Source organism: Labeo rohita, chromosome 3 (assembly GCF_022985175.1).
Source record: "Labeo rohita strain BAU-BD-2019 chromosome 3, IGBB_LRoh.1.0, whole genome shotgun sequence".
Classification (NCBI taxonomy): Eukaryota; Metazoa; Chordata; class Actinopteri; order Cypriniformes; family Cyprinidae; genus Labeo; species Labeo rohita.
Window position 1 is genome coordinate 43,310,784 of NC_066871.1, and position 20,316 is coordinate 43,331,099.

General features: G+C 37.4%; 2 protein-coding genes across 2 annotated transcripts; one reads left to right on the forward strand and one right to left on the reverse strand.

The window, feature by feature from the left end:
• The first annotated feature begins 4,267 nt into the window (after positions 1-4,267).
• On the forward strand, positions 4,268-11,661 carry tefb (TEF transcription factor, PAR bZIP family member b). The gene is made up of 4 exons (XM_051105804.1): positions 4,268-4,512; positions 5,896-6,252; positions 8,716-8,936; positions 9,202-11,661. The coding sequence occupies exons 1-4, from the start codon at positions 4,395-4,397 to the stop codon at positions 9,415-9,417; spliced, it is 912 nt and encodes a 303-aa protein (XP_050961761.1). The 5' UTR covers positions 4,268-4,394; the 3' UTR covers positions 9,418-11,661.
• Positions 11,662-14,356: 2,695 nt separating this feature from the next.
• LOC127162880 (protein Tob2) lies at positions 14,357-19,447 on the reverse strand. The gene is made up of 2 exons (XM_051105797.1): positions 19,218-19,447; positions 14,357-17,385 (listed from the first exon to the last, which is right to left on the reverse strand). The coding sequence occupies exon 2, from the start codon at positions 17,136-17,138 to the stop codon at positions 15,978-15,980; it is 1,161 nt and encodes a 386-aa protein (XP_050961754.1). The 5' UTR covers positions 17,139-17,385; positions 19,218-19,447; the 3' UTR covers positions 14,357-15,977.
• Positions 19,448-20,316: the final 869 nt, after the last annotated feature.

The window sequence follows — 20,316 nt, forward strand, 5'->3', positions numbered from 1 at the left end:
GATCAAGGTGCTTCTGTAAGCCAGAATGTGCCCGTAGTATGAAGTATGTGGACACTATTTATTTTCCTAAAGTCAGGTATGCATCTTTTACTCTTAGATTCTTCTTTGAAAATTTAATGTCTTGTATTGATTTGATTTGATATCTCTGAATTGGCTATATAATTGGCATAATATATATTTGACTGATAAGAAATTGTTACATTTGAAATTATTCAGACTTACTCTGAGATTATTAAGTCTAGTTAATTAAGTCTATAACACCGCAAATCTACGCTTGGGTTAGTAACGGACTAAAATGATGTTTTAGAGCTCTGACCAACACATTGGCATTAGTTATGTATACTTAGACTATAGAGGCTATATTGTTTTTGTTGTTGTTGTTTTGTTTTGTTTTGTTTTGTTTTTCCACATTTAGAGCAACAGTGTGTTGTTGACCAACCTAAATTCAGGTCAGCCTCAACCTCTGATTATTGTAATATTATTATAACTAAGTGTATGTGAAAAATTATGGCATGATTATATAAAGTTACCATTAGAGGAAGTTAAGTTTATCTACTTGGTCCCAGAGAGCACACGCACGTCTGCAAGATGTCTATTAAAGATCACTTGATCTGGAAAGCATCTGCTGTACACAAACATCTGGCAGATGTCTGCAAGATGTATGGTACGAAACTCAAAGTGGTATAGGAACAAGATAAGTGAAGTTAGATGAGTTAAATACAAAAATCAGATGTTTAGATAAATTATCCTTTCAATGATCAATAATAACTGGCATTCTAACCTAAATTCAAGGACATAATAAAATGGAGTCCGATTAGAATTTAACCAAAATTTAATAACTTTGCATACAGAAAAGGCAGAACAAGCAGGAAACCTTCCGCCACCATTGCATACTTTCGCTGGGTCAGTTGCATGGAAATGTCTTTCTGTTAAATCTCCTGCTGATGTGAGTCAGTATAGCATGAAGTTCTTGTCTTATCACATCTAGAAAGCTGAAATCATCAACATCATCATGTTTCACTCCGCTGAGCTCTTTTTCAGAGAAGATCAGCTCTGTGATCTGCTGTGTGAAACTCTTCAACCACAAACCAACATCTCCTCTGTTCACTTGAACATATTCAGTAGATTCATGAGCTGCTTTCATGATCTTCTGCTGCAGGAGTTTAATGTTCTCCTTCATCTTGGGTAAAACACTGACACTGAACTGATCAGTGATGTAGCGACTGACTTCATCTCTGATGAAACTCTTGAAGTGATCTCTGGGATTATGAATGTAGTTCATGTATTTGCCAAAATCCTCCTCTTCTGCCAGTGTCTTCAGGATGTGTTTCTCCAGATTTGATCTGTTTCCATTTAGTGTTTCACAGTTTTTTCTCATTTCATCTTTTAGATCTCTGGCAGTCTTCTTGTAGACACTCTGCTCAATGGGCTCTTTAAGTTTTTGACTGATGATCTCACCAAAAATAGCAGCTGGTGTTGCTTCATGACAGTATTTCGGGAAAATACTATAGTACTCTTCTCTCTTCCTCTCCAAATAGAGAACAGGATTATCAGCATTTCTGAACAGTCTGTGTTGGTCAGTGATCATCTTGTTTGCTCTCTTAAAGATGGAATACAGTAAATCCATGAAGAATTTTTTTAAACACATTTCACTGGTCCCTCCTCATGTTTTGTTACTTTTGGCCTTATGTGACCTGCAAACTGTTGAATGCAGCTGATGTTGTAACCCATCTTTGAAATGTTAAAAGAAATAATAAATTTGTCTGTCTGATGAGCAACATCTGTGACTAAAGATCTTATTTGGGTTTCATCTTCTTTAGAGAGAGAATAACCATCCTATTAATCCACTGGATCTGTTTACTTTTACATAACCTGAATAACTGGGCACAGTAAAAATATCCTTGCTCACTCTCCAGTGACCTACAGGAGCAATTGTATAGATGTTACTGAGGATCTTTCTCACATCTCTCATTATATTAATGTCTTTGATTGCAGGAGTGTCTTTGATGATCTTCTTCACACTCTGTTCCCAAATCAAATCAAACTCTTAAGTGTTTCTTCCTCCTTGTTTTGTCTTTGAGTTTTAAGGCAAGTTGTTTGCACTTTTTATAGAGGGTGTTTTCATGACTTGTCCTCTAAACATTAGTATTTTTCTTCAGATCTTGCTGATGAAGAATCTCATTTAATTTCCTCTTTGTTTCTCTCACAATGTTTTCCTGAAGCTCTGATTTTGATTTCAAATGATGTTTTCCAGTGAATCAGTATATCTTTATCTATGTCTTTCTCAAAGAATTCAGAGATTGATTTCTCCACTTCTTCACTTGCCTCCTTCAGTTCACTTTGAAGATCAGCTTCCTCAACCTTATGAATTGTTTCATTTTCAATTTTGTTGTGTAGTTTATTTTCAGTTTCCATCATGGCACTGTGAAGACTCCAGTACCACTTGCTGTATTCAGTCTCCACTTTCCTGAATACTGTGACCTTTTGGAATTAAAACAAGAATTACCCTTTCAAAATGTTTGTATGATATGAATAACCATAAATCTGATTGTCGTTGTTGTTGTAGCACATAATTTCAAGTGTAATTAGGTTAATGTATTGTAATGTAAATGATTAAACAACTATAACTTGTCAGTAAAGAGATGGGGTGAGGACTCAAATACAGAGTAATAGACTTTTGACAGAAACAAACAAAAACTGGACTGGCAGTTGGACTTCAGTACTGGACTTAAAAATATCTAATACAAGTGATTTTTATGCTGAATGACATCCAGCAGGTTTTCAAGCCTTTCCCGGAGATTCCCATTTGTCCAAGTACAGTATAAAGATAATGGTTTACATTATTATCTAAATTTGTAGAAATGCTTCTTCCTCCTGATCCACAAAGTCTGGGAAATAACAGCAGAACAAATAACTGATTAAAAGCAGCAATATTGTGAGATTAAATATCTCAGGACCTGTAAACTGATTGTAAAGTTCTCAAATATCAGGAAGAGCAGGTTCAGCTTTTTCTCAACTATTTCTCAGATAAGGTGGATATTTTAGATTTTTAAAATGTGATTGTTACTGAAGTTTCAGACTAAATATCGTTGAGTGAATGCCATATATCACAGAGTAGAAGCAAAATACAAACCTCTTTGCACATGAAGTACAGATATCTCTCACTCTGACTCCAATACATGAATCACATTCATGTTACTGATCAGTAGCTGTGAAAGTGTTTAAATCAAAATGAATGAATGAATTTGCCCTGTAATCTCTGTGAAATAGTTCTGATATCTGAGCAGTCATTACATAAACACAGTCAATACACATTCATGCAGATCAGTGCCATTTAAGACAAGATTATGTCAAATTAGGTTGAAATGTTCAGGTCAAAAAAACAAAAAAAACAAAGAAAGAAAGAAACAAACAAACAAAAAAAAAACCAAACAAACAAAAAAACACATTCTTTGCATAGCAGACTTCACTTAAACATCTTCTTAATATAGACAATGGGGACTGGGTAGCTCCAAAATGACAAAAGGTATCACAAAAGTTGACTATTTGACGAATGAACAGCTCCCAAGGATTCAGAGGACTTAGAATAAAATGTCAGTCTTTGTTATTTTATGCATCTAGTTCATATGGGGAACATCCCTGAGACCCAATGCGACAGTAAACACCTTTGCAGTGATGATAAAAACTCGCAGTTCTTGCCAAGCGAGGGCGCCCTCCCGCGCACGCACTTGGGCAGCTGTACTCTGCACGTGCAGAGCCCCGCCCACCCAGTGTACCCTTGTGCTGGCAGCACGTGTGAAGACATGAGCTCACCGCTAGGGTGGAAAAATACAACTGTTTTAGCACATAAACACACTTCTTGTCTTTAAAAAAGATGTTTTAAAGTGCAAAGAAGCTGACTTGAAAGTGCTATATGGATATTGACCGTTTGTAACCGTTTGTAAATAGTGAAAATAATTTAATATGATTTGCCACTTTCTGATGCATTTAGTTAATAAAGCCAAAGCTGAGTGTATTTTGCATGTTTCCCGTGTCATTATACGGACATTCTTCGTCTGTTTTCGGAACAAAGAGGCTCGTTCGCCTCTCTCCGCTCATTGTTGTAGCGCTGCATGAAGCGGATTAACATTTGACCAATCAGAGATTGAGAACCCGCCTTGGGCTCTTTAAAAACTGTATCACTACTCGTCCTGTCTGTTTAAATATTCATGAGCCGTTGGCGCGGTAACCAATCAGCGCTTCGAGTTTCGCGTTCATCATGAATATGTGAGCGTTTAGACCAGTACTGGAGTGAATCGCTACGGGGTTGTTTTGGCTGTATTTTCTCAAACCGAAACAGGAGGATTAACGGACACAAGCGACGTTTGTATAATTCCTCGAATAATATCGCGCTAATGATGCCCGGACAGGCGTCGGTGACGGTGGCCATCGGTCCACAGAAATCGTCCGCTTTTGTTTTGAAGAAGATTATGAACATTCCTCCTCCAAACATACTGGAGGATCAAGATGACGGTGAGAACCGTAAATCTGCCAAAATACAAATCACACATACAACCCGTTCAGTTTAACGCGTGTTTGTTTGTAGTCGTGCACTTGGCTTCACCTCTACAGCTGCGCGTTCATTGGTCGCTCAAAAGAACAGAAAGTTCCCTTAGAAAAGTGCTGCGTTTATCCACTATATCAGACGGAAATACGGCTTAATTTTAATATATTGTCATTTTTAAATGGTAGTTTTTGCAAGTTACTCCAAAAATATCATAATACATGTCCAGAAAACCCCTATTTCTAAATCGCTTCAGATAACAACGTCAAATTAAATATTTTGTTTAGTGTTAACACATGTTGAATGGCTAACATGCTAAAAACAATGGTGAAATTATGTATCAGAAGATGCCATGTGGTAGTTGCTACTATGGTATATTGTGGATACTTAAGAATGTACTGTGTGCTGGTACCATGATACCCTGGTGAAAAAAAAACAGCATATGCTGGTTAGGTAGGTTTTGATGCTGGTTTATGCAGGTCCTTTGCTGTTTTTTGTTGGTCATGTTGCTGGTCAAGGACCAGCATGAACCAGCAAAGGACCAGCTTAAACCAGCATCAAAACCTACCTAACCAGCATTCCAGCATCAAAACATACCTACCAGCATATGCTGTTTTTTTCACCAGGGTATTCATTGAAGAACCTTTGTGTATCATAAAAACAACACGGTACAAGAATTGTACCACCATTATGGTATAGTCATATCATCAATGTAATATATTTTACTTTCACAGTTTCCACAGGTTATAATACTGTGCATTAATGTTAGTGTTTTTTCCTCTTCTGTAATGTGAAACTCGTTTAGGATCTGTAGATTTGATTTATTCCTTATATCTCGCTTGATAATAACCCACATTAGGTCGATCTATTGCACACTTTGTCATTTTAAAAGGGTGAAAGTCCTTTCTGGCATTTAAATTGGCTAGGTAATGGCTAGTTACTGATAACAAACTCATATGTGCCATGTGAACAGTTTAAACTGCAGAAAATTAAAGAGAAGCTGGATGTCTAAAGGTCTGAATGTCACAAAACCCTGTCGAGAACATGTTCAGCTCAAAGTTCACATCAAAATCAAGAGGAGAAATTAAGAAATTCTATTTCATTTTGTTCAGCACTTTAAACAGCTTTGCTGTGTTCATTTTTAATGTGCTTTATAAATAAATTTTACTTGCTACCTTAAAAACGGTAAATAAATGTATATTTATGTAAATATGTATCACTAAATTATGATTTTAATCTATTGTATCTTTCTGTTTTATTTTATTTGTTTTTATTTTATTGTATTTGGTAGAAAATGTATAATACATTTGAAATTTCTACTACATACTACTTACTACTTTGCTGTTTGACAGATATTGAGAAGGAGAAACAGGGTTCGACCGGCGATGGGACGTCCGGTGGCAGCGGCGGTTCAGGCGTCTCCGCCTCTCTCACCCCTGCCATCTGGGACAAAACCATCCCGTACGACGGCGAGACCTTCCACCTGGAGTACATGGACCTGGACGAGTTCCTGCTGGAGAACGAGATTCCCGTCACGCTGGAGGAGGAGCTGAACAAGTGTCCTGAGGTGGAGAGGCAAGACGGCGACACGCAGGATTCCTCCGCAAGCTCCGATGAGCCGGCGACCGTCCCAGAGATGCCTGAGGAGGAAAACAAGGACGAAGAGCCTGAGGATGACCCGCTCACTGAGAGCATTGAGACGACAACAGGTGAGGTGACAAACAAGCATGTTTCACTGTTTTTTTTTTTCTTTACCTCTGATTGCATGATGTTACTTATGACAGAAACATTCTGACTTCCTAGACAGCTTCAGCAAAATAATGTTTCAGAAGCGTAGCTAGATTGTAGCTGACTGACTTTAGAGTAACTTGACTGACTGGGGTTTCAAAGTAGCTTCACAAATATTGTTTTTTTTCCTCTGTAAGCAGGTGTTTGGTATGGATGGTGTGATGGTCTAAACTGCGTAACCGTAGACATGGTAGAAATCATTTGTTAAAGCCGCAACCTTGAGGTCAGAAACATAATATCATAAAAATCACGGTCGATCGCATTAGGAGGCCAATAACATGCACTATATCCTGGCATATAGTAAAATAATTGTGGAGCTTTTTGTCAGCATGACCATATTTTCTTACAAGTGAAACAAAACATGCAGTAATGGAAAAGAACAGAAAGGGATGCATCTCAGATCATGATGAGGAAGAGCTTAAAAAGTTAAATTATAAAATAAGATAAAATGTTACAATTGGCATAATTTGTTGTATTCTGTGGTGTGCAAAAATAAAATAAATAAAACAAAACAAAAACAATGACAACTGCATTGTAAGATTGTAACTCTAATTATATTGTGAGATGTATATAAAAGCAATTCAGAGGAAAAAACTCATATATGAAGATATAAACTCATAATTGCAAGAAAAGAAAATCAGAATTGATTTCCAAAAAAATCAGAATTGCAGAATATTCAAATTAGAATATTAAATATAACTTATCAGCACAAATCTCAAATCTTTATTTCTTTCAAGTTTTAAGGCAAATTTTAACTTTCAAGTGAAAGTTTTAGGAACTATTAATTGTGGTTTCAAACTACTCTTTATGCAAGCACTTCACACATTTTACTTCTTTACACTTTCTCAGTTATTTTCCCTTAAAAAAAATGTCTTAATAGAAAAATTAATTTCTTACTTTTCTGCACACTGATGAGTGATATTGTTTCAAATCGTGAAACAGGAAAACGGGGGAAAAAAACTCAGAATTGTGAGATAAATATTCATAATTTCAATATTTTCCCCCCATGGCAGGAAGCAAAAAAAAAAAAAAAGACAATTGTGAAGGAAAGAAATCAGAATTGTCAGATAAAAACTTCAAATTGACTTGTTGACAAGTTTCCATAGTTTTCTGATATCACTTTGACTGGTTTGAGTCTTTAGTTTTAAACTCAAGTGTTTATCTGATGTTTTCATTCAAGATCCAAAAAAAAAAAGAATAAATGAATGATCTGGTGTATCTAAAAATAAGCATTAACATATGATTCTTTAACATAAAACATTTGGTTATTGTTCACACACCTCTACATTAATCCATGCAGTTTGAACCTACAGACTGTCAATTTATCAGTCAAAACAAACATGTACACTTACTTAAACCAGCAGAGAAACAGAAACTTACAGGAGAAGTCCACTTCCAAAACAAAGATTCACATATAATGTACCCACACCCTTGTCATCCAAGATGTTCATGCCTTTCTTTTTTCAGTTGTAAAGAAATTGTTTTTTAAGGAAAATATTTCACCATTTTTCTCCATATAATGGACTGATATGGTGCCCCAATTTTGAACTTCCAAAATGCAGTTTAAATGCTTCTTCAAACGATCCCAAATGCGGTTGTAAACAATCCCAGCCGAGGAAGAAGGGTCTTATGTAGCGAAACGATTGGTTATTTTGATAAAAATAATAGAATTTATATACTTTTTAATGCTGAACGCTTGTCATGTCTTGCTCTGCCTGGACTGTTTTTGTTCCTGTTCATGACAGTTAGGGTGTTAAAAAACTCCCATCTCATGTTCTCCCTGTTCACTGTTTTACCTTTTTTGTTAAGGGTGTTTGATTTTCTTTGCATGTTTACTTTGCAAAGACTGGGTCGGTACTTCTGCAGCGATGTAGGATGATTTTAAAATGATTTTTGAAGTTGAGGGAGAAAATCGTTTTTCGACATTCCCTAACTGTCTTGAGCCAGAATACACAGAGTTCAGGGAGAGAAAGGCAAGATGAGCGTTTAAAATTAAAAAAGTATTTAAATTGTATTTTTTTTCAAATGAAAATGCTGAAATGTTTTCCTCAAAAAACATAATTTCTTTGTGACTGAAGAAAGAAAGACATGAACATCTTGGATGACAAGGGGGAGAGTACATTATATGTCAATCTTTGTTTTGGAAGTGGACTTCTCCTTTAACCAGCTGCTGGTAGTTAGTTTGACCTGTTGACTGACTGATGTTTCTGCTGTCGATTAAATGTTCATCAGATTCATTGACCTAGAAATGTTGTGCTGTAGGAGCTTTAGAGTAAACATGATGATCATATGCTGTCAGTCATGCTGTCAATTTTCTCTGGTCATTGGTTTGATCTGATGATTATATTATAACGGCTGTACATCACTCTGTTTTTACCTGCCAGAATCCAAAGTCACTCCCAACCGCGTGACGCCTACTCCGACCGACCCGGAGGAGATCGAGGTGAACGTGCCCTTTCAGCCGGACCCCACGGATCTGGTCCTTTCCAGCGTTCCCGGAGGAGAGCTCTTCAATCCACGGAAACATCGCTTCTCAGAGGACGAGCTCAAACCACAACCCATGATCAAGAAAGCCAAGAAAGTGTTTGTTCCTGAAGAGGCGAAGGTGAGACTGAATCGATAGAAAACTTACCAAAAATATGGTCAAATTACCAAAAAACTACATAGATACATTAAGAAAAAGAAGATACACATAACAAAAGGACCAAAGCTTTAACATAAATTAAAATATGAACATATAAAAAAACAACAAACCTAAGCTACATTCTTTCTATGCTTTAGCTCATTGATTTGAAGCATTAAATGATATAAAAAACAGTCCAAATTAAGTTTACTTGCTTCAGTAACGTGATGTTTGCGTTTTTCCACAGGATGAGAAATACTGGTCACGGAGGAAGAAGAACAACATGGCGGCGAAGCGCTCGCGTGATGCCCGGCGTCTTAAAGAGAACCAGATCGCCGTCCGCGCGGCTTTCCTAGAGCGGGAAAACGCCGCGCTGCGACAGGAAGTGGCCGAGCTGCGCAAAGACTGCGGCCGCTGCAAGAAGATCATGTCGCTGTACGAGGCCAAATACGGCTCGCTGTGAGGGACACGTTTCACCCCGCCACGCATCAGTCTCCCTTATAATTCACAACGCAGTTACGCAGCCGGGGATTGTGGGTAATGCGGCGCCGCGCGGGAGGTGGACGAGAATGACGCGAGCGCGTGCTTTTAAGAGGACGTTTTAAGGGTCTAGAAGACACAAAACACATGATAACACAGCATAACCTTTGACCTCCTCATACCTCATTCTGCTCTCTCCACGACCCCATGTGACCCGAGCGGTGAGTTTGTAAGAGGTTTATTCGGTATGAAGACCGACTGGAAAAGCCGCCAAGACGACAAGTTAGCGTTCAAACTGAGAGTGTCTAGTCGTGGAAAATGACTTTCCAACTATTTTCGGCTAGTTTTTAACCTGTTTCTTCCTTTTATGCACTCGACACGTCGTCTAATGTTTGTGTACAAGAGGTTTTTTGCAGAAAACAAACGCATGACCCTCGATATGAAGCAATTACTTTCTTTATTCTGTGAAAACGGATCGGACGATCGCGGTTTGCGAAGACAAGATGTCAGAAGAAAGAAGAGTCTGTAAATACACGCTTGTGTCTGTCCACTAGTGTCGTTCTTCCGGAAAGATCTCAATCATGTAAAAAGTGACATTTCTATCATGCAGATTTTTAACTCTGTGTGCTTCGTTCAAACGCGTCTTCACAGGCAGTTAACCGGGGCGATTATTTTAACATAAGCGTCTGTGCAAGAGTTTAACTGTGAGTGACTGGATCTGGTTTGTTTTCAGGGTTTAATCCAGGGCAATAATGTGCGATTCATTTTTACCTCAGATTAGATGTTTCTAACAGGTGTTTTTTATTTATTTAAAATGAATTTTTTAGTCGGGCAGCTCAGCGTCAGTTGAAAACATAAGCGTAATGAATTTCTGAGTAAAATGTATTTGTTTTTATTCTTACCAAATGACGAGTTCATTATTGCATTTTAATGAATAATAAAAAATAATAATAATAACAATAATGCATTTTTAGATAAATTATTGCATTGGTCAAACCATTGTGGCGTAAGCATGGTTTGCTTCAGTCGATGACATTAGTGTAAGCAGCACTAGCATCACTAGAGTCTCACGTTTATTGTGTTTTTTACTGGTTTTCCAAGATGTTGTTGTATTTTAAAATGGCAGAAAGTAATAATGTGCTTCCAGTGTTTATGGATTTTGATAGATTACACTTGTCATGTCATGTTTTTAACCCTCAGAAAATTCATGAACACCACAAAGTGTGCTTACAATTAAATTACATTTTTTTTTATAAATTGTTTTCCTTTTTTTAATTCGTTATATACTTTTGACTGATCATATTTTACATTTACATTACTTTTCACTGTTTTTGCTTTTAAATATTATATTTGTGTGTCAACAAAGAATATATTAAAAATATATAACATTTTGAAGTAATGTAACTGAAATGCAACTTAAATTTCAAGTCTAACTTAAATTTTACTCTGTTGTAATATATAATAGTTCAAATATATATAAAATGTGTGCCTATATATATATATATATATATATATATATATATAGACGCACATGTTTTATTATAATTATATAATACACTATATATATATAGATCAATATATACACGCACACACATACAGACACATTTTTATTTTTTGCATTTTAAACAATGTCGTAACCCATCAGGACTGTGTTTCTGTAAAACGGGTTTCTAGCACTTGCAAGCAAATCTGTTGTATATTGACGAGTCGTTAGTGCATGCTGTTGTCATGGTGACACTGTGCAGTGGGCGTGTCCTTCTCTTCCATTTATGGAAAAATCTCTGTCCCATTTTTTGATAGTTTTGTTGTTTGAACTCTTTCTACTTCTGTTCTACTTCTGTATTTTAATTCTACAAACCAAACCAAACTCTCCTGTTGATCACTGTGTTCCAAATGTACAAGAATGAAGTTTGTTTTTATAGGCCAAGTTTGTGTTTTCAGCCGATTTGTGACGTTGGCCTTGGGTTTCTGTTATAATCTGTCATATAGACTCCAGACGCTGAGTTCTACATTGGACTCTATGAAACTCAAATGTAGCATTTTGACTCGTTTCCGTCTTTAATAAAACATTTAAATATATGGATTTTTTTTTTTTTAAAAATGACTGTTTTTTTTTAAGAGTGCTGTTGTTTTTATAAGTCCCTTTCCTCTGGTGTAACGCAGTATGTTATGACTGTATCCCTTATCATGCATATTAATAAAGTCGGATATCAGTGATTTGACCTTGCTGAGGTCGTGATGGATCTGCGCCGTGATTGGCTGCCGATGATGACATCACACGGTCACACACATCTGCAGTATGACGGCTCTCACTGCAGAGTGACCTTATGAGCTTCTGTGTAGAAACACACATAAATGATAGTCTACAAATACATCTGCTCATGCTTTCAATTGCACTTTTGTCCACTCGGTGTACTCTGGAAGTGTGTGTGTGTGTGTGTGTGTGTGTGTGTGTGTGTGTTTTCCTCCATTGTGTCGGTTCATTGTTATTTTTCTCAGTGTGATGTTACGTAACAATCATCCTCACACTCGAGTGTTGTTACATAACATCTGCTTCAGAGACACACACACTGCTCTGAATGTGTCTGAAGAAAGTGAATGAAATACGCTTCATATACTTGAGACTGAAAAAATAAAAATCGTCTCATACATAGCTGAAAACAGTTTCAGGAAAAAACTGAACATTAAAAAAATCTCCTAATTTATATATATATATATAAAGAGTTTGGTTCCAAAATGCTATAAATCCATTTTGATTAATTTGAGTATAAATGTGTTTCCTTTACCAAGAAAGTGGCAAGATGAAAACCACTATTTTCTGTTTCAAACTTTCACATAGCATCTTTAGGTTATAACATTAAAAATTCAAATCCAGATTTTGATTTTCAAAGATTTATTATAAAAACTGATTACAAAAAAATTGAGGAGCACAGTCCAAATTTCAGGAGTACCTTCTAATCAATAATTAAAAAATCTGATCAAAAATTAGCCTTCCAATTATGAGGTGATATTTGACTTTAAAGTGAGTTAAAGGGGAATTTTGTTTTTACCTTTGTGATGGCATTTTCGTAACTTTATGAAAAGTATGTTATCTTTCATGTCAATTTTTTTTATAAATATGTTTTTGTCCTTTTTTTTTTAGGGTTTTCATTAATAACCCTGCTTCACATAAATGTGATGAAAAGAAAATTGCATAAGTATTTTCATTTTAATTCTCTCAATCATGAGTTTCATTCACACTGATCTAAGTGTTGATGCTTTTTTTCCTTTCATTGAGACAAATGTGATTTGACTTTTTCCATTAGTGCTTTATTTTTATTTACCTCCAGTTTTTCTGACATCTTATTTCATACATTGCCAAGACTGTAGAGGTTTGATTTTATGAGTGATAAAAGACATTCACCTCTCAAACACACTCTTTCCATGAAAACAAAAGATCTATATTAATGACCGTATTAATGTTGTGGCTTCTTTGTCAATGCTTTGAAAAAAACAAAACAAAACAAAACAAAACAAAAAAACATGAAATTGAAATTACTATTGAAAAATAATAATAATAGTCAATAGTATATATATATATATATATATATATATATATGTGTGTGTGTGTGTGTGTGTGTGTGTATTCTTATCTTATCAAAATGTCTGCCTCATATTTCACCCCCAAAATGAAACTTAAACCCATTTGCAGGACCATTAATATTCTTTGAAAAGGTAATTAATTAAAAATGCTAATTCGTAAAAACTATATTTTACAAATGTTTGTAGTATTTGATTTTTAACATTTGGGGTAAAATGACATGGACATAAATATGCATCACATACAGAATCACATTAAAATTACTTCTACAGAACTGATTTGTTACAGAATCTGGTCTAAGTTTATACTAATAATTCAAAGGTGAAAAACTCTCATACACATTAAAGCCACATAAACTTCATAAAGATGTGACAGGTGTGTTCTAATGATCAGAAACAATGTAGACCAATTTAAACATTATGAAAAAATGTGCAAATGCAATCTTAGAAATAGAGCTTATATAGTACGCAAACTAGTTTTGTTCCCAAAAAGAAAACAAGAATCAATGCATTAGAACACATCGGAAAACTACACAGCCCATGTAAGCTGTTCTGTGTTCTGATTGGCTGCGTTCTGAGAGGTCATGACCTTGAGCTTTATTCCGAGCCGCAGGTGTTCATACAGCTGCATGAGAACAGTGAGGTTATAACAACATGCATCTCAAGGGTCTGACATGTTGAAATGTTTTAATTTTACACTTACGGTGTCAAAAAAAATAAACAATGACCTGCTGAGAAAAGAAAGTACGACTGGACGTTCATCAGAACATTTCCAGTCACGTCTTATTGATAAATCTGTTTTTGGATGTGAATGAACCAAAACTCTGTCAATTCGATTCAAATCAAAATCACACTCCATTAAAAAGAAACAAAGGTAGAGTTGTTTTAGAAACGCAAAAGCTTTTCATTGACCCCATTTTTTTGGGGGGTTTTTTTTTGCATTTACATTGTAATACTATTGGAAAATGTTTAAATTATTGAAAATTTTAAATGGTTTCCCAACAGTCACTGACAAAATTATCAAAGGAGGATCTTTGTGCATTTAAGGGTCAATAATACTGTTAATGATTTAAACATTTAGGATGCTAGGAGGTTTATATACCATCATGCTTTGGAATACTTAAACTATATTAAGAAAACAAACACGTCGCAAGAGAATCAAAATCCTCCTAAAAATATGAGAAACGTCAATACCCGTGTCAAACTGAACGACTCCCGTTGAAGGTACGATACACATTCAGCACTTTGTTAAACACATTTTATTAGTCATTTCATCTTGCATATATATATTTATATTCATATAGTTATTTCTGAAAAAATAACTTCAGCACGTAAGAAACTAAACAAAAGATCTCAAACATAAGAAATATATACATATTAATGTCATCATCGTATATATCTCTTAATTTGCTTTATAAATGCCGTAGAGAACTCTTTTGAAAAAACACACGAAAAAATATAGAAAAATTGTAAATAAATTACAAACAAATGTAAAAATACACCCAGTCGTAGCATTTATAGAGAAATCTAAACCCTCCCCACCCCAAATGAAATCAATGGAAACGATTGAATATACATGAAGCTGATGTTCACATTTCAAATGTCAAGGACAGTCGTCACAACTAGTACAGTCTCACCCAAGCGTCTTAGAAAGTTCTTCATTTTTTTTTTTTATACAATCTTTAAACTACATTACCAAGCTATAGTTCAGACATAATTGGCCATTAAAGGGCGAGTAAAGGACCTTTAGCATCTAGCACATAGTGTTTATTGTGAGGCATTACGGGGGGTTCCAAAGGCCCGGTGCGTAAAGTGCGCAGCTGGACGGGACGGTACGCTGAGGGGGAAGCAATGTCATAAAGGAAGCCAGCATTGGCTCCTACCTTCAAGAAGATTCTAGAATGCCAGCCTCCATCCCAGTGCAATAAAATGCTTCACAAAACACAGCCACTGCAGCCAAAATATGAGGTAACATTCAGAGTCCTAGAGAGGAGAAAACGAAGTGCAATTTTCCCTGTAGCATCTCTTTGAAACCACCATTTACGACCTCTGGAACATGTAAAAATAACATTAAATTCAATGCAAGTCTGTGCCGGAATGCTAATGACCTCTCGTGTCCCATCCCTTCAAAGACATCCAGCGGTTATTAAAATCTCCAACCAGTACCTTCACGCATCGGGAACCCGAGTGCGAAACTACTCGCAGTCAATCATTTTGTCTGTGCATCTTCGGTGTCTTAACTTATGAGATCTGCCCGAATGAAAATATACAACATCAATCCTCAATCTATGTCACTAGAAACAGGTTTAAACACTGGCTGGTTTCATCAGGATTTGGCTCAATGTGTTTAAACTGAAAAGGAGAATTCTAAAGCTAAACCAACATACTAGACATGAGCTGCCTCTTAATCATCAGCTCAAGAGCACGAGACCCACGTCGGTTCAGAGAACGTGTCATAAAATTACCATAAATCATCAATTATGACCACTGAGGTGTGACCAAACTGTTAACGTGGCTGTAATCTCCAGAGCGTCATATTTCTGGACATAAACACCCTCCCAGAAATCCCTCTTAGGCATCTAGAATCTTCTGTAAGAATATTAGCTTTTCTTCCCAGAATCAATTTTAAAAAGTAGCATTAATCAAAGCAGATTATAGAATAGACAAACATTTGGGCGATAAAGTGACGCATTACTGAAAACAACAAACGCAAAAACACCTGTGCAACAGGAGGCTGGTTACTCCAAGAGATAGTCAATTCATAAAAAAAAAAAAAAAAAAAAAAAAAAAAAAAAAAAACAACATTATGAAACGAGAAACAAACGAACGGATCACAAGTAATACTCAATTAGTAGTCATAATACTCTTGATTTGTCAGGGTGGTAATAACAATAATTCATGGACGAAAAAAAATTGTCCTCAAGGAAAGTGTTTCAGCATTGGGATCTCTTCAACTCTGAGACTTCAGTTGGCCAAAACCACGGGTTGGAAAGCCTGGCCGGAATACTGCAGGTTGTATCCGAGTCCTTCCACGAATGGTGGCTTATCCATGAAGGAAATTCCACTGTTGCCTCCAATGATTCCCACAGCTTGACCTGGTTGTGGACTGGAGAACGGATCGAAGGATGCCTGCGGGTGCGGAGCCTGGAACGGCGTCATTGGCGGACCTTCGGCGTCAAAGTAGAGGGGCCTCTGGGAAGCGGGAAACACAAACTCTTTGGCATTAGGAGACAATTGGCTTGGGATGGGTCCAGCTAGAGAGTGCATGGAAAGGGACAAGGGTTTGTGCTTGACCAGACCCGGTGGGGAGATGGTGCTGGGGGAGCGCGTGATCATCCTCGGTTGCGGGGCCGTGGGGACGCCAGAACCGGAGGCGACTCCGGGGTTCCCGCATTTCTTCATCTTGGTGGAGCCAAATTTGGTGGCGGCGAAGCTGGCTGTGGTGAAGGTGATCGGTTGAGGTGTGGGTCGGGAGTTGGGAGTAGAGTACAAAAGGCCAGCGCTTGGTGGCGACGGGGTGGATGTGTTGGAAGAATGAGCGCTGGGATTCGTGGGAGTGCTGGGAGTAGCATAGCCGAACAGTCCCGGGCAAGATGAGGTAGAAAGAGGAGTTGGCGAACTGGAGAGCGACGGTAGCATGACCGGTGACACATGGCCACCGATGGGCACGAACACCTGAGCTTCTGGGTTAAAGCCCAGACTCTTGACGTCCTCGAACTCCACGTCTCCTTTGAGAACGACGTCAGACCTTTCGGCGTCGCCCCCTAAACCTGGCGGATCCTCTGTGTAGAGGACTTTCACAGCACCCTTCTCCCCAATCTGGTAGGACACTTCGTAAGGGTCGATCCAAATGCTGAGCTCGGGGGGAACATTGGCACGGACCTCTTCGGTGTCTAGACCGCTCCTCCTGGCTGCCAGCTCCACCACAGGATCCCTGGGAGCTCCCAGATGGAGGCAGCGGAAGGCAGAACCACGTAAAGGTGCTTCAGGGTACCAGTGCCCTTCGAAGCGGGACACCAGGATACGCTCCAACTCCTCGCCGAACAGATCAGCCCTACGGCGTGGGAGCTTGTTGTACAAGTAGGACACTATGAAGTTCAACGCGACCTTCACCTCCAGATGCATGATGAATTTGATTAGGTCTTGAAAGTTCCTTCAAGTTAGAATCCTAACATCTCTTGCAAATATCAAGGTGGAAGTCTTTAATCTTGGGCTTAAACGTCAATTTAAAAGCAAGGGCCTCTGATTTCAGATGGTTGCTGAGGAATTGCTTAAAAGTGATTGTCAGAGACCAGCTGAATTTAAAAAATCTTCACCCTGAAGCACTGACGTATGAAGACAGCAGCTCTCCAAGATCCAGTTTCTTCAATGCCTTTGGAAAGACAGAGACAGACCAGTTAAACACAATATTCACATAAAATTTGACTGTCAGTATGCATGTTTGTTTGTTTGAGCAGATGCCGAGGCCAAGGTACCAATCCATGATTATCTTCATGAAATCCCTCATCTGTTCCTCTGGCTAAAGCACTTAGGATTACATGGCTAAGAGAGGAAAATTTAACACCAAATGCACTAGGCCCACTTACACTAGCTCAAAGAAACACTAAGAGGGAATGCTCTACAATTATATATTTATACTTTGAGCCCAGGGAATGTCATTTGTCCCAGCAGTGAAAAAGGCAGCACTTCTGACTGTGTGTCAGAGCGTAAAATGCTGATAAAATGGTGCTGCTGAAGGCAGGGGTTAAAAACTACCCTTCCCGGCATGCACCACGCCCGCCGCCGCAGACGTCATCACCACGCGTGTGAATGTTGATGTGACGCCTCCGCATTCTCAAAACACTGATAAGCTCCGTTAAAGCTCGTTTTATAAATGCACCGCCCTTGTTATATTTCTAATAGAGGCGGATCCGCGATGAGCTGCAGCACATTTGAGGACAGTCACTGCCAGTAAATGTCATGAAACGAATTATGATTATTCAGAAAAGAGACGCGTTAAATAGCGCGCTCATACACAGACTGGCCAATAAATCATAAATACCAGCACGGTTATTTAATCGTGCAGCTATTAACCATTTTAAAACGAGGTTTAGATACATGGACACAGATGTTAAGTGAGCTGACGTTTTTCCTTGTGCAATTATATTACTCACAACGCATGAATAAAAATGCCAGTTGTAACGTTTACAAATAAATCTTTGTTCGAGGCTGTGAATTTAATCGTATTAAATGTTAACACTACTAATTGATAAAATAAACTAAACGAGCCGTGTATCCATCTTAAAAAATTTAATTCGTGCATTCAATGTCACTCAATGTCAGAGTTTGCTCAAGCTACTGACGGAAAACTATTTGTATCGCTGCTAAACAATCATCCACAAGCCTGATTGTTTGTTTACACTCTCCATCCTATACAAAACATTCAGTAGATTCACTTCACCCCCATAAATCACATTAAAAAAATCTGACTCTTGACTTTAGGATGTTTAACATACACTAAATAATTGAACCAAACATTATTATACAACACATATAATAATAATGGTTTTGTATGGCAATGGGTAAAACTAAACAGATGGGATGCTGGAAGTTGCGGTTCATGTTGGGCTGCTCTGTGTGTGTGTGTTGGGGGTTCCCTCAAAGAAACTTGGTTTCTTTTAAGAAAACTTAATTATTTAACTCGGTAAATAACCAGACAGGTTTAATTCAAAACCACAATTATAAGGATTATAATTCATCTTGTACTGTTTTTTTTTTTCCAGTTTACAAAAACTATATTGGAATAACATGTTCCCCAAAGTTACTTCTGACACTCAGATATAAAATGAGCTTATACATGTCTAGCGGCTCTATTACACACTGACAGCAGAGAAATAATCAGCTTTTGGAAACCTTTGGCCTGTTTTAGTCATCTCAGCACACCATTAAAACCAAGGACATCTGTGCAAACACACATTCATCCTGAGCTCAAATAGAGTTGCATGCAAATACTTTAGGCGAAATATTATCAATCAGCACCATATTATTGTATCCTTAAATTTGTTACTTCATGACAATCTAAAATGGACGACAACTCATCACTCATGCAAAAGAAAAACAAAGATTATGAATGTATCCGTTCAACATAAAGTCCAGCACCAATAAATTCTGCTGCCACTCTGGTGAAAGCAGCTGGTAATTTAAACAAATAAATCAAGTACTTACTGATTCAAAGCTTGTGTTTATATCCTGCGCTTATTATATCCATTAACCACACAAGTATCATTAATTATTCGTGCTTATGGCGTTGAAGAAATCCTTCACAGAGAACCGCTGCCTTGTGTTACGTGTGATTGAAACGCACTTTAATTTTTATTTAATTCAATTTAATTTTACGTTTAATTCATGACATGACGTGTCCACGCTCCCACACGCACCCGTGGAAACTTCACTGTTTGGCAACCTCGCGTATTTATATCGCAGCGCACGCGCACGCTCCGCCCTGCGCTATGACGTGCTTTCAGCTGGAACTACTTACTGATTAGATCTTGCGCAATAACTCAACCCACCCAGAAGGATAAGCGGTCACAAGTGTGTTAAAACGCTCTAAACTCATTTAAACTTGATAAAAAAAAAATGATATAATACTCGATTTTACAGGCGAACAAAGTCGTGTTTACTATTAATACTATAGTATGTTTTAACTGTTTTATTTTCCATAATGTTAAAATCATGCCGATTTGACATTTTTATTTGTCTCAGAGATGTCCACGAGTTTATGTTTGTTTCACTTCGCCTCTATTTAATTTGGCGAAATAATGTTGCCATATGTGAGGCTGTGCTGCGAAAGGCTAAAAATAAAAGATGTCATAGCAACAATGCAGCCATTGGCTGAGAAACGCGAGGAGCGGTCGGCCATTGGGCGAACCCAGCGTCCACTCAGCAGGGGGCGTGGTGACGTAGGTTCAGAGCGTAGCAACGTGCGTGATGGGAATTGGAGTTTCCAAACAACACAACTGAGCAATGAGAGTTTAAAGTTTGATTTTTAAAAAATACATAAAAGGAAAAACAAATGTAACTTGATGTCAACCTAAAGCCCCAAACACAAATAATTAGGGGCAGAAGAAAATTATATTGTCGTGTTTGGTCAGGACATTACTTAAAAACTCTTTACTGGATTTTGGAATGTTTTGCCATCAGAAATTAGATTCAACTTGAAGAATTTGTATCGTATTTTAATGACGATTTTAGTATTATTTTACATTTTTAGGGGAAAAAAGTTAGATTTATGATTACGTCTTATAATTTTAAACTTGATTATGAA

Coding starts and splice junctions, on each gene's coding strand:
- LOC127162880 (XM_051105797.1), bottom strand. CDS start 17,138: ATGCATCTGGAGGTGAAGGTCGCGTTGAACTTCATAGTGTCCTACTTG.
- tefb (XM_051105804.1), top strand. CDS start 4,395: ATGATGCCCGGACAGGCGTCGGTGACGGTGGCCATCGGTCCACAGAAA. Junction 4,513..5,895: donor ACTGGAGGATCAAGATGACG/GTGAGAACCGTA, acceptor GCTGTTTGACAG/ATATTGAGAAGGAGAAACAG. Junction 8,937..9,201: donor TTGTTCCTGAAGAGGCGAAG/GTGAGACTGAAT, acceptor GTTTTTCCACAG/GATGAGAAATACTGGTCACG.